Source organism: Theropithecus gelada, chromosome 9 (assembly GCF_003255815.1).
Source record: "Theropithecus gelada isolate Dixy chromosome 9, Tgel_1.0, whole genome shotgun sequence".
NCBI lineage: Eukaryota > Metazoa > Chordata > Mammalia > Primates > Cercopithecidae > Theropithecus > Theropithecus gelada.
Window position 1 is genome coordinate 99,658,242 of NC_037677.1, and position 15,184 is coordinate 99,673,425.

General features: G+C 42.6%; 1 protein-coding gene across 3 annotated transcripts in view; it reads left to right on the forward strand.

Moving 5' to 3' along the window:
* Positions 1-15,184, forward strand: part of CNNM2 (cyclin and CBS domain divalent metal cation transport mediator 2) — a 164,097-nt gene that overhangs the window by 128,834 nt on the left and 20,079 nt on the right. For all 3 annotated transcript variants that reach the window (XM_025396732.1, XM_025396730.1, XM_025396731.1), the window contains exons 2-4: positions 5,529-5,672; positions 10,167-10,304; positions 12,609-12,778. In XM_025396732.1, the coding sequence (XP_025252517.1) occupies positions 5,529-5,672; positions 10,167-10,304; positions 12,609-12,778 (452 nt within the window). The remainder of the gene's footprint in view (positions 1-5,528; positions 5,673-10,166; positions 10,305-12,608; positions 12,779-15,184) is intronic.

Consider the following 15,184-nt stretch of genomic DNA (forward strand, 5'->3'; position numbering starts at 1 on the left):
AGGTGGAGGATCACTTGAGCCCAGGAGTTCAAGGCTGCAGTGAGCTACAATCACACCACTGCACTCCAGCCAGGGAGTAAGACCCTGTCTCAAAAAAAAAAAAAAAAAAAAAAAAAAGTTGTTTACATTTTCCTTTTGATTGATCCCTTGACAAGGACTAAAGTCCCTGCAGTGAATGGTTAAGTGGAAAGGTGCATGGAATCACTGTTCTCCAAAAGCCTGAGTGAAGGAGAGAGGTGTCATTGTTTTTCCTTTGTACTGTGCACAGGGAAGAAGTTTCAGAAAACAGGACTTCTCACCAGGAATTCCAAAGCTAAAAGAATGTGGCCCTGGGGCAGATGCAGAAGTTTCAGCTTTAAAACAAGTGAACTTGGAGGAAAACTTAATTTTCAGTCTAAGAAGCCTAATTCACAGAAATAATTTCTCCTAGAGTAAGGCCCTTTCCAGCCAAATCTGTCAGTGCTATTGAGCTGGTATTTCAAGTATGTCCATCTGCATTTAAACGAGTTGCTCCAAGACAATCTGATTATACGGTAGTTACTTTGGTGAGAATAGCGCCTCAGTGGAATGGAAACTTCATTTTGAGTCTAATATTAGACCTTGCTTTGGAAAATTCCTTTTAAATGATCACAAGCTGGGAATAGCAAAAGAATTTAACTTTCGACAGACAGCATTCACCAAGAATTTTTAACTGCTTATGTTGGGTCCTTGGGAAAGCAGATGTGAGAAACCTACTGGACCAACTGGACGAGATGAGAATTGACTTGACCTGATGCAGTGTTTATATCCATTGCTGATAAGTTTCCCTCCTTGTCTCCTCTGCTCAAAATATTTTCATTCTTTGAGCGTGAGCATGCTAGGGATGAAAATTTTAGGACGCCTAATTGTCTAACAATCTAAACTTCTAGGCTTGTAGACACGGCTGCCTAGAAGGGGGTCTGAGGCAGAGCAGAAGCTGACTTAGACTGCCAAGTTAAGAAAGGGCCAACAGATCCGCAGGACCAGAGCCAGCGTCTGCGTAAGTGCTGGGAACTTGATCAGATGCAGCCCTCAGAATATTTTTAATGTGGCTGGTTGTATCTGGGCGAACTTACCCAACTTAAAGTGTTAACTAAACTTTATTTAAAGCTCTTGCACCCCCACCACCAAGAAAACACTGTCATTAAACAGAAGTTATACAAAAATTAGCTGATTATGAAATTTCCAGATTAGCCTATTTTGCTTCATTTATGGATATGTTTTAGATACTTCGCATGCTTTGGATTGGGAAAACCAATATTGTTGTTTGAGAGATGCTCTTACTATTTTAAAAGATCTTTGAGATTGAAATGTGTCTTTTTTACTTTTATTTTTTTTATAGAGATGAGTTCTTACTATGTTGCCCAGGCTGGTCCCAAACTCCTGGCCTCAAGCGATCCTCCTGCCTTGGCTTCCCAAAATGCTGGGATTACAGGTGTGAGCCGTTGTGCCCTGCCTGAGGTGCATCTTCTAATCACTGTGTACATTTAATAATATAGTGGGGTTTTTTCCCTCTAAGCTGGTAATAAGTTGGTGGTGCCTTAGAATTTAGGAAAAACATTAATAAAATAACGAGCGTTACCACTTAGTGATCACCCAGTGGATTCCAGGCAGTGTCTTTGCTGGGTACCAGTATTATCTCTGATCTTCACAACAACTCTATTGCAGTAGCAATTATGAGGCTGGCTTTAGAGATAAGGAGACTGAAACTCAGAAAAGTTAGGTTTGCTCATGGTCTTCTGCTAGTAATGGCTAATGAGTGGCCTGCTGGAGTTCAAATCCAGAACTGTTCAACTCATGTTCTTCCCTTGCCATCCTGGTCTCAAGTGATCCATCCCCAAAAGCAGCAGTCTTTAATCTATTTATGCCTAGTGTTCCATTATTGGAATGCTAAGCTTGTGGGGGTTATTTATATTCTACTGCTCAAGATCATCACCAAGGTCTGATTTTTCACAAAAACTTGCAACCTCTGACATAAATGGGTTAAACTTTTTTTAGTCTCAGATTCCTTGAAACTCTTAAAAATGATTCAGAATCCTTTTATTTATGTGGTTTCTATCTTTTGATATTAATATATTTGAATTAAAATGGAGACCTTCAAAACATTGGTTGATTTAAAGGACAGTAATCCATTGCATGCTAATATAGTGTTTTTAATAAAAATATTTTCTAAAACAAATGGTAGAAGAGTGCCATTGTTTTACTTTTTGCATGTCTAATCAAGCTAAAGGGAAGGCAGCGGGGTTCAGTCTTTTGCATTCAGTCTGTGTGGTATACTGTGTTAGTTGAAGTGTATCAGGAGAATCTGGCCTCACACAGGTACGTATTTGGAAAAGGGAGGAGTATCAGCTTTTTTGGACAGTGATGGGTATTCTCCTTTGATATTACATCAGAACTCCATAGGTAGTAATTTCTTAAAGGTTAGTTGCAATGTAGAATCTGAAACCATACCAGTGGACATTTGGACTCTTACATTACCTTTGTTTGGACTGAAATCTTCTTTACAGAAGAATATTGAATAATATATGTAGGTACTCCCCCTTCCAAATAATATATGTAGATACCTCCCTATTCCAGGAAGTAGAGCTTAACTCTCATCCTTGAATGGGTAGGCTAGACTTAGCAACTTGTTTTGAAATAATAGAATTAAGGAAAGGGAAAAATGAGTAACTTTCCAATGGAGAAACCTGGGAAACACAACCTTAACCAAATGATGAAAAAGGTCAACGTCAGCAGTGATGACATATAACCACTGATGTGATGTAACTAGAAAACCTATAACCCAGTCTACTCATGGGTAAAACATCAGACAAGCTCAAATCGGAGGATATTCTTCAGGAGGCCTGACCAGTACCCTTCAATGTTGTCAGTGTCATAAAAAGCAAAGACCAAAAAACTGTCACCAGAGGAGACTAAAGAGACATGACAACTAAATGTGGTGTGGTGCCTTGAACCAGACAACAAAACAAAGAGGATGTTATAGAAATAATCAGCGAAATCCAAATAAAGCCTGGAGTTTACTTAATAGTAATGTACCAATGTCAATTTTAGTTTTGACAAATATATCATGGTAGTGTAAGATGTTAACAATGGGGGAGACCGGGTAAAGGGTTTATAGGGACTCTCTGTACTCTTTGCAACTTTTCTGTAAGTCTAAAATTATTCCAAAATAAGAATTTTTTTTTAAAATCCGTTGTTCTGTCTTATACTCCAAATGGATTGTGTACCCTTGCATGATTTTGTAACATCATTACCATAGTCACTTGAAAATTATTGGTTCACTGAGTTATAGAGATCTTCAAAATGTTGACAGATTGCAATATTCAATATTTTAAAAAATCGTTTGTTACTATCACCAGCAATCTCATCAGAAGAGTCTTTAATTGTGAGAAGCTATTACGCTTGTGGTGGCTACAAGTTTCCCAAAATTTTAATTTTCTTTTTTTGAGACAGTCTCACTTGTTGCCCAGGGTGGAGTGCAATGGCACCATCTTGGCTCACTGCAACCTCCACCTCCTGAGTTCAAGCCATTCTCCTGCCTCAGACTCCTGAGTAGCTGGGATTACAGGCACGCACCACCATGCCTGACTAATTTATTTTGTATTTTTAGTAGAGACAGGGTTTCACCATGTTGGCCAGGTTGGTCTTGAACTCCTGACGTCAAGTGATCTGCCTCCCAAAGTGCTGCAATTACAAGTGTGAGCCACTGCACTCAGCTTTTTTTTTTTTTTTTTTTTTGAGTGGGAGTCTCACTCTGTTGCCTAGGCCTGGAGTGCAGTGGCACAATCTCGGCTCACTGCAACCTCCGCCTCCTAAATTCAAGTGATTCTCCCACCTCAGCCTCCTGAGTAGCTGGAATTACAGGCACACACCACCACATCCAGTTAATTTTTGTATTTTTAGTAGAGACGGGGTTTCACCATGTCGGCCAGGCCGGTCTCAAACTCCTGATCTCAGGTGATCTACCCACCTCAGCCTCCCAAAGCGCTGGGATTACAGGCGTGAGCTACCGCGCCCAGACAAAATTTTAATTTTCTGATGAAAGCTCAAATTTTATCATTGGTAGTCCACCCTGCCTGTTGTTTTCCTTGATGTGACAGGTTCATTTTTGAGAAAATGCCTGACATATACCCAAGTCGGTATAACCAGTTTGTCTAGTAGTCAGTCTTTGAAGTAAAAACATTCAATAATGAAAATGGCTGGTCCAACTTGCAGGTCGATCACAAGAGTCTTTCCTCAGCACAGCTGCCATACTTCAGAATTCAACAGAAGTGTTTTATGGCAATTCTCAGGTTGTTATAGAGATTACCAAAAGACATGTACTTGGGTCAGGATTTAATGAAATTAACGTTTACTGCTTCAGCAAGGACTTTTTTTTAAGACAGTGTCGCCGGGCGTGGTGGCTCAAGCCTGTAATCCCAGCACTTTGGGAGGCCGAGACGGGCGGATCACAAGGTCAGGAGATCGAGACCATCCTGGCTAACACGGTGAAACCCCGTCTCTACTAAAAAATACAAAAAACTAGCTGGGCGAGGTGGCGGGCGCCTGTAGTCCCAGCTACCTGGGAGGCTGAGGCAGGAGAATGGCGTAAACCTGGGAGGCAGAGCTTGCAGTGAGCTGAGATCCGGCCACTGTACTCCAGCCTGGGCGACAGAGCGAGACTCCGTCTCAAAAAAAAAAAAAAAAAGACAGTCTCTTACTCTGTCACCTAGGCTGGAGTGCAGTGACTCGATCATAGCTCACTGCAGCCTCAAACTCCTGGATCTTCCCACCTCAGCCTCCCAGGAAGCTGGGATCATAGGCGTGCATGTCCAGCTACTTTTTCTGTTTTTTTGTAGAGACGTGATCTCACGGTATTACCTAGGCTGATCGTGAACCCCTAGGCTCAAGCAGTCATCCTGCCTGGGCCTCCCAAAGCTCTTGGATTACAGGAGTGAGCCCCCGCTCCCAGCCCAGTACATTTTTAAGAGAAGCTACTTCCTTCCCTTTACTGCATGTGCGTTGTGACAGAGAACAGCAATCACTACGTGCAGCTCGCTCCCACTACCTTCATCTGTGCTAAGGTGCCTTTCACCGTCAGCTCAAATGTCAACACAGTGAAAACGGCCAATAGCATCTTAGTATTCTTATGAAAATAGTTGGGCCTCACGGACCTCCTAGAAGGGTCTTGGGAATCCCTAGGGCACCATGAACTTTGAGAACCACTCTCTTTAGGTGGCAGTTGCTAAAAGATTATGCACCAAGAGACATTACCATTAGGAAGCAGAGAACAATGGTGCAGTGCCATGTATGTCGAGGGTGACACTCTTCTGGCATAACTTTTTCTGCCTTTTAATGGCTCATGAAGTTCTTCCATTTGTTTGTGATATCTCAGTACAATTTTAAAATGCTGAAACAGAGATATTGGTAATTCGGCATCTGTGTTTGCTGATGTTTTTACCGTATTACGTATAACATGTCATTCAGGAAATTCAGAAAGTCACTTCCTAAACTTTTTGTTTTCTCTAAAGGTAAATCCCACCTGGCTATCGTGCAGCGGGTAAACAATGAGGGAGAAGGAGATCCGTTTTATGAAGTTCTGGGAATTGTCACCTTAGAAGATGTGATTGAAGAAATCATCAAATCTGAGATTCTAGATGAAACAGATTTATACAGTAAGTAGCACTGTCTGAGTGTATTTCCTGAAACCTTTGCTTTTTTTGTTGTGCTGTTTGTGAGTCATCTGACAGTTCTCCAGTTGCTGCCTCTGTTTATAATGATACATGACGTGTGTAGGCCGTGCATGACCTGTCGGTATATTCCAATCCCTTTATCAGAAGGAGCATATCCTGTAATGTCAAGCGACAGCATTGTTCTGGCTGCTTCTAACCACCGATGAGGGCATTACTTGTTCTAAACAGAAAACTGCTGTTGGTTTTGAATTTTATTTTACATATGTTAAAAAAAAAAAAAAAAACTCTACTAAAATTTCGTTTTATACAACTAGGTATATTGTTTTCAGATAAACTTCTGTTTGTACTTTTCATAACTCAAGTACTCTTTAAAGTGAATGGGAGGCCGGGCACAGTGGCTCACATCTGTAATCCCAGCACTTTAGGAGGCCAAGGCAGGAAAATCACCTGACGTCAGGAGTTTGATACCAGCCTGGCTGACATGGTGAAACCTTGTCTTTACTAAAGATACAAAATTAGCTGGATATAGTGGTAGTGGTGCACGCCTGTAATTCCAGCTGCTGTGGAGGCTGAGGCAGGAGAATTGCTTGAACCGAAGAGACGGGGGTTGCAGTGAGCCAAGGTTGCGCCACTGTACTCCAGCCTGGTTAACAGAGTGAGACTCCGTCTCCAAAAAAAAAAAAAAAAAAAAAAACCACAACTGAATGGGATTTGTTAAACTTATGGATGACAACTGTTTATACTTTCTTGTTCCAGAATCCTTGGGTCGGGGTTGGAGGTGAGATTTGCAAGTGTAGTTTGCTGGGGCAGCGGGTTGGGGGTGTGGGAAGCAGGATAGGGTAGGGTTCACAGTAAGAATGTGTTTTTCCTGTTTTCTGCTTCTCTGCCTTCTCTTTTGGTGAAGGTGAAAGTGGGGAGTGGCTCAGATCAGGGCAGGGTGAGGTGAGTATGGATACCTTATTTGCCCAGGTGTAGACTTGATCCTGAACTGAGTGTTGAACTGAGTCCTGTCTCATTAAAGTATAAAACATGATTGCTGGACTGTGGAGCTTAAATCTTCCTTGGCCGCACCGTTAGCAATGCTCAAGGGTTCCATAAAGCCAGAGATGGCCCAGGCCTGAGATGTTTGGGGGTCCCAAGGGTGGGATAGAGAAAGAGCATCTGGGCTCTGTGTATGCTGCCTGGTTTTAAAACATGTCTTCCAGAGGGGAAATGGACTATTCCAGCTTCCCAACAAGCTGGTCATTCAGGGTAAAGTCTGCTTTCCTCAAAGCAGGGTGCTTTTTATTCAGTCCTGCTAGAAGGAAACATCCCACATTTTAAAACTGAGGAAGTTTGGGAGGCCAAGGCCGGCAGATCACAAAGTCAAGAGATCACGACCATCCTGGCCAACATGGTGAAACCCCGTCTCTACTAAAACTACAAAAATTAGCTGGGCGTGGTGGCACGTGCCTGTAGTCCCAGCTACTTGGGAGACTGAGGTAGGACAATCACTTGAACCTGGGAGCCGGAGGTTGCAGTGAGCTGAGATTGTGTCACTGCACTGCAGCCTGGTGACAGAGCAAGACTCTGTCTCAAAAAAAAAAAATTGAGAAAGTCACTGGGCGTGTTGGCTTACCCCTGTAATCCCAGCACTTTGGGAGGCCGAGGCAGGTGGATCACTTGAGGTCAGGAGTTAGAGACCAGCCTGACCAACATGGTGAAACACCGTCTCTACAAAAATACAAAAATTAGCTGGGTGTGGTGGCACGCACCTGTGATCCCAGCTACTCGGGAGGCTGAGGCAGGAGAATCTCTTGAACCTGGGAGATGGAGGTTGCAGTGAGCCAAGATTACACCACTGCACTCCAGCCTGGGCAATAGAATGAGACTCTCTCAAAATAAATAAATAAATAAATAAAACTGAGAAAGTCTTCCCTGTACCCACAAAAGAAAAAATTTTACATTTAACTAATGACTGTCTTCTGAAAACATATCCTGTTTTATCCTCACATCTGAATAGCGTTCTTAAAAAGCACCCTTTCCCACATCTGTTTTATCCTTTCCTCACTTAGAGGGTCATCAGAGGTCTCAGAGAATATTATTTGTGTGTTTATGTTCTTTTCATCCTTCCTCACAAATGACTATTTAAAAACTGAGTGTGGCCGGGTGCGGTGACTCATACCTGTAATCCCAGCACTTTGGGAGGCTGAGGCAGGTGGATCACAAGGTCAGGAGATTAAGACCATCCTGGTCAACATGGTGAAACCCCATCTCTACTTTAAAAAATACAAAAATTAGCTGGGCGTGGTGGTGTGCACCTGTAGTCCCAGCTGCTCGGGAGGCTGAGGCAGGAGAATCACTTGAACCCTGGAGGCAGAGGTTGCAGCGAGTAGAGGTCACACCACTGCACTCCAGCCTGGTGACAGAGCAAGATTCTGTCTCAAAAAAAAAAAAGTGTGTCTCTGTATTTCTTTTTCCCCAGGGGTGATACTTACTATTAGAAAGGCGATGTACCATTTAGGAGATCCTGTATTTGCACTTCAGTTTTATACAAATGTTAGTTTAACTTCTTTTAAGCCTTGATTGGACTGATTTCCTACAGAAGTGTTGCCTAATGTTACCTACTGGCTCAAGATGCTGGACTTGTGATTTCATGTATTTCTTTTCTTTTTTTTTTTTTTTGATACTAAGTCTTACTCTATTGCCCAGGCTGGAGTGTACAGTGGCGCGATCTCACCTCACTGCAACCTCCACCTCCCGGGTTCAAGTGAGTCTCCAGCCTCAGCCTCCTGAGTAGCTGGGATTACAGGCACCCACCATCGCGCCTGGCTGATTTTTATATTTTTAGTAGAGACAGGGTTTCATCATACTGGGGAGACTGGTGTCAAACTCCTGACCTCAAGTGATCCACCTGCCTTGGCCTCCCGTAAGTGCTGGGATTATAGGCGTGAGTCACCGTGCCTGGCCAATTTCAGGTATATTCTTGATCTGGATAGAGATTGGGAGTGACAGCTGTTGCCATTAGAATTATTTTTAAATTCTGTATTGATTTCTGCTGTCTAGTTCTCAAAAGAATTGAGGCAGACGAAAAGTAGAAGTTGTGATCACCTTCTCAGGAAAAGCCTAGTAATCAATCTGTTTTGCTCCATGCAAGAAACAATAATGCAGTGAGTCAATTATTGGGAAGGAGCAAGCGATTGGGGTCTTGTCTTTAAGCTCTTTTTTTCTTGATCATTACTTTGTCCAGAAAAGTACTTAAAAGATGGTTTTGCAGGAAGTACCTTTCAGGTCAGGAGCTGGCAAACCACAGCCGATGAGTGCCTGTACTCTGCTTCTGTGTGACCTGCAAGCTAAGAATGTCTTTTCACATCTTAAAATTGTTGCAAAATGGCCAGCGTGGTGGCTTATGTCTGTAATCCTAGCACTTTGGGAGGCTGAGGCAGGAGGATTGCTTGAGCCCAGGAGTTCAATACCAGCCTGGGCAACATAGTGAGACTCTGTCTCTACAAAAAATTTAAAAATTAGCTGGGCATGGTGGCAAACACCTGCAGTCCCAGCTACCTGGGAGGCAGAGGTGAGAGGATCACTTGAGCCTTGGAGTTGAGGCTGCTGTGAGCTGCGATTGTGCTGCTGCACTCCAGCCTGGGCAATAAAGCAAGAACCTATCTCAAGAAAAGAAAAAAGAAAAGAAAGAAAAAAAAGAACAATTACTTTGTGACGTGCAAAAATTATATGCAATTCAAATTGCAGTGTTCATAAAGAAAGTTTGATTGGAAAACAGCCATGCTCCTTCATCTTTCTAAACAGCAGTGTGGAGACTGTGTAGACCCGCAGAGCCTAAAATATTGATTCCCTGGACCTTTTCAGAGGAAATTCACGGACCACTGTCCGGATCCCATTCGCATCTGCTTGACCTTGAGGATCTCATGGTCTGGAGTAGCAGTGAAGCAAACAGATATTATTAAAACACTGCTCTGCGAAAGCATTCTTGTTTGTTTCTTAAGGGGGTTTCATTTGTGTGTTGTCTTTCAGCAGAGATGAGGGGCCTCTTACAGGCAGGGACACTCCTCCCTTGTGTGTACACAGTGGTGGTCCTTTGCTGGAGTATGGTGACATTGAGCAGCAGTGGACTGTGCACTCCAGGCTGCACGCCCTGTTGCTATATGCTTCTGTGGGTCCTGTGAGAGGCTCTGTCAGCATTTGCCTGATGCTATGCTCACAAGGGCCCTCTGCAGACCTTCCTGAAGTACATTCACTAATCAGGCTGCCTGTGGTCACCTGCTGTGGACTGCGTGGTGCCCAGGCTGCTGTGCTGAGTTGATGAGGATCTGGCCCTCCCTTCCTCCTTCCCTGTGGCATCTGTGCATAGAGCGCCTGCATCTGGAAATACAGTCCAGCCCTTCCAATATATTTTGTCTTTTTCATTCAGAAAGAGCCCTGATCTCATGGGATGCATTTTCTTATTTTTTTTTTCTCTTTTCATTCCTCCCTTAGCTGACAACAGAACAAAAAAGAAAGTAGCTCACCGGGAACGAAAGCAAGATTTTTCTGCCTTTAAGCAGACAGACAGCGAGATGAAGGTTAAAATATCACCACAGCTCCTCCTGGCCATGCACCGTTTCCTAGCAACAGGCAAGTGCAGCTTATCACAGTTTGAGATCTCTACCAACCCTGGAGTGTGTTTCTCACCCACCACTGACTGGGGTGGGCTGGGGGTGGACACTGGGAAATGGGGTGATAAGTAATGCCACTTTTGTGTTTTGTTTTTTGTTTTTTTGTTTTTTTGTTTTGTTTTGTTTTTTTCTTTTTAAATTCTCTCCTCTCCTATGTTCAGTGTCGGCATGAACCCTCTGAGACATTTACCAGGGGTGGACCAGTAACTTAAAATTGGTCTGAAAGGTAAGGATGAATGTTAGTGCCACACTGCATGTGAACAGTAGGCCAGGCCATCTCCTTCCAGCTAGGTCTGTGGGAGAGCCAGCTGGTGGAGCAGGCTGATGGTGCCAGCCTGGCACCAGCTTGTTTGATGGACAATTGAGTCCAGTCTCTCTTCAGCTTGTCCTGGAAGCACAGTTGGACATCAGTGGTAACACAGGGGCTGTGATTTGCAAAGAAGAAAACTAGGTTTTCACAATTAAATCTTTATCTTTTATGGTTTTAATGAAATCAAATTCTAAGAACTTTGATATGGATTTCTTGATGGCCTCCTCAGATCAGATTAACTTGAGTCCATTTCAGGAGGCAAGTGTTCATGTTGTTTAAACCACCAACCCAGCCGGCACTGACTGCTCCAGAGAGGTCAACGTTGAATGAACTTAAGATACTGACCAACCCTTCTCCCATCCCCAGATGCTCTCCAGGGTTGAGCTCTGGTGGCCAGGGGAAGTGTGAAAAAGTCTAAAGCATCCATTGGCTTTAGAAGACATCAGTGTCCCTGATAGGCAGCCAGTGCCTTTCATCTGCATGCAGTAGACTTAAACCATGTTTAAAAGAAGGCTAGCCGTAACCACCTGACGGAATGCTGTGTAACTCTTTAAGGTTGCGTTCTCAGAAGCCTGGAAATGCTCAATATAATATTTATCACATTAGAAAATATTCATAACTTAATACAAAGTGGGGAGAAACAATCTAAAACTATGTGTACTTTAAGATTAGAGTTGTGTTTTTGTGTATACACACATGGATACATGAGCACACGTGCCTAGGCATGGCACTGGAAAGAAATTCTCACTCAATTGCTCAGAATGGTAATCTGAGTGGTTGGCTTATAGATAATTTTTACTTTCTTCTTTTTCTGTATTTTCTAAAATTCCTATAATGACTGTCTTATTACAAAAAAGTCAAGTTAATACAGAACTTACAGCTTTCATAAATACATAATTAGAAAATAACAGACAATGTCTTTCACTTATTATTCTTTTTCTAGTTTTGATAATACTGTTCCTCATCATTTAAGAACCACAAATTAAAACTAAACATCTAGGCCGGGCATGGTGGCTCATTGCCTGTAATCTCAGCTCTTGGGGAGGCCAAGGCAAGCTGATTGCTTGAGACAGTCTGGCCAACATGATGAAACCCTATCTCTACTAAAAATACAAAAATTAGCCAGGCATGGTGGTGGGCGCCTGTAATCCCATTTACACGGGAGGCTGAGGCAGAAGAATCACTTGAACCCGGGAGGTGGTGGTTGCAGTGAGCCGAGATCGCACCACTGCACTCCAGCCTGGGTGACAGATTGAGACTCCTTCTCAAAAAAAAAAAAAAACACTAAAACTAAGTCTCCTACTCTGCTTCTGAGATATCATAGAGTCCAGTTGTAGGATAGCACCTTTCAGTCAGTAATTTTTGTTTTTGTATTTAAAATAAAATTGCTATCTTCGTAAATACTTTTGAACGTTACTTTTTTTTTTTAATTAGCATGTTGATGTGTGCACATGCCCTGCCCTTATTTCCAGTCTCAACCCTCTTTGTTCCCCACATTCCTCGGGGTAGTTGAGTGGGAGAGGGAGACGTGGGGCACCCGTGTGTGTGCGCTGGCACTAACAGCACCCGATGCTCCTGACCTTGGCTTCTTCCTTTGGCTGTTTGTCGACAGTCAGACTGTTATGGCTTGTTGAGGGGCATCCCCCGCACTCAAGGAGCCCGCTTGCGGTTGATTTTCATTTCTGTCAGTCAAATTAGTGTAGTTTTATGAGGACTGAAGTCCATGATGGGTTGAAAAGGAAAGAAGTAAAAGGAAAAAATGTGAGAATTCAGCACTTTCTAATTTCTCCCAGGTAATCTGTCCCCAGTGGATCACCAAACGGAAGCCTCATCCATCCAAATACTATCACTTTGATTCCAAGTATTCTTATCTAAACACCTCAATTACTATTAATAGTATAATTTTTCTCCCTCCGTTTGAAATGTAATATCAAGTTGTGTTTATATCTATAGAAGTAGAAGCATTTAGCCCATCCCAGATGTCAGAGAAGATCCTTCTAAGGCTGCTAAAGCATCCCAATGTCATCCAGGAACTGAAGTATGATGAGAAGAACAAGAAAGCCCCTGAATACTACCTCTACCAGCGCAACAAGCCAGTAGACTACTTCGTTCTCATTCTGCAGGTCAGAAGAATTATTCAGTAGTGGTTTGCTCTCCCTGAGTATCCATCTTTCAGTTTGGTGTAAGTGAATGGGTGTCGCCGTGTACATACTGAACCCTTTCTATAGGGGGCAGCCTTAGACATGGGATAATTTCATCTTCCTGTTTTCATATCTGTAAAGTAATTCTAATTAAAGCATTGCCAATAGTTACTTAAATTTTCAATACTAAAAGGTACTTTGACTGGGTGCAGTGGCACATACCTGTAATTCCATCACTTTGAGAGGCCAAGGTGGGAGGATTGCTTGAGGCCAGGAGTTCAAGACCAGCCTGGGCAACATGGTGAGACCCCTGTCACTACAAAAAATTTAAAAATGAGCTGGATGTGGTGGCATGCACCTGTGGTCCCAGCTACTTGGGAGGCTGAGACAGGGGGCAGTGGGCGGGGGGATTGCTTGAGCCCAGGAGGTTGCCATGTTTGTACCACTGCACTCTAACCTGGGTGACAGAGCAAAACCCTGTCTCAAAAAAAAAAAAAAAAAAAAGTTGGGGGGATGCACTTAGTGATTGAGTTCGATGAAAATGGTGAATTCAATTGTTAAATTTTTTGAAGAGTTTGGGAGAGTTTACCAGTACATGTCCAGATCTCAGTGGGTGTTTGAAATTTAAGTGTCATGGTTCTTTGGTCCTTTTTCCATCCTTTTTTCCATCCTTCATTAGGACTTAAGTTTATACAGCTTCTTAGAGATACCTTAGCATCTCTTCCATTAACACCACCAAAATAATCCATTTGTTGCTGTTTTTATATCTGGTTACCAACCAAACTGTTTTATAGAGGAACTGATAGGATAATTACAGCCTCTTACAGCAGGGTAGCTAATTCCTTCTCACTGTAACATAATTCAGTATGAGGTGGGAAGGTCAGTTCATTCTGAACTTCCTTTGAGTGGCTTTGGTGTGGGTTGACAGGAGTCCTTGTTTTATCACAGTCTCACTTAATAGAGCTCTATCCTTGGCATGGAGGCCAAAGTGGATATTAGTCGATAAAATGCTAATGTGATCAAATGTGTAGATTCAAACTTGGGAAAGTGTTGTGTTCATGTGACCCTGTGTTTGGGCAGCATTGTGGTGTCTGGAAGCAGGAGTGAGGAGTAGGAAAATGCCGAGGGTTAGCTAATTGCATGTCACTTTCTTACAGTCCTTCTTAGAAACTTCTGTTTGCGAGTTTACTAATTTAGTACCCTGATTCATCTTCTAAATTTAGTTTTCCTCAATTGTTTTTTTTTTCCTCTCTGGAGATATATAAGCTTGAAACTCTGAGTGCACTGTTGGGAATTTAGTTTATTTACTGCGGTAAGGGAATAAAACATTCATGTTTCTCATAAGTGTGAGATGTGAATATTCCTTAAGCCTGAAGAAACTGGATACATTGAAGACTGTCACAGGAGGAATTGGAAGATTGACATTGTGAATTTCAGTGGTAATATTAGAAACGATGTGGTTTTCAGTTGTCTCCTTTTGTACAGTTAGCATTTATGAAGTTGTGATTCAGTAATGCTTTATTGCTGTATAAGAAAGCCATGGGTCTAAAAATCTTATGGATAGGGGACTTCATAATCTCTGTCCATTTACAAGTAAATCTTTTAAGATATTTTTGATAAGACATGTATATTTACCTGTGTTTGTATACCAATTTGTGTTAAATACATATAGAAAGGTGACAAGTTTTTTGAACTGTTAGGCTGATAATGCCATGGGGGTTTTATAAGTAGTGTGTATATGTTTGATGAACAGGACTTACGGAGATGTTTGGTGAAAAACATGATCTTGCAGACAGACAATTATCTAAGGTACGAAGAGAAGAGCAAAATGAAACACCCTCACAGTTTTGGTCAATCTGGCATAGTTGCCATCATTACAAAGCATATTCTACATAATATGTCACTGAGCCAACACTGGAAGTTCCTGCCACTTTAGGGAGCATGTTCCACTTTTTTTCATTTTTATTTTTTATTTTTTTATTTTTTTTTGAGATGGAATCTCGCTCTGTCACCCAGGCTAGAGTGCGATGGTGTGATCTAGGCTCACTGCAACCTCCGCTTCCCAAATTTAAGCAATTCTCCTGCCTCAAGCTCCCAGGTAGTTGGGATTACAGGCATGCTCCACCACACCTGGCTAATTTTTGTATTTTTAGTCGAGATGGGGTTTCACCTTGTTGGCCAGGCTGGTCTTGAACTCCTGACCTCAAGTGATCCACCTGCCTCGACCTCCCAAAGCACTGGGATTACAGGCATGAGCCACTGTGTCTGGCCTCCGCTGCATTTCAAGAGCACTAAATAAGAAGGAAGCAGTAGTATCTGCCTTTCCCTTCCTGGTCTCAGTGCCGGTGAGATGCTCTCCCTTCAGGAAAAAACCCTTTAAGTAACTGA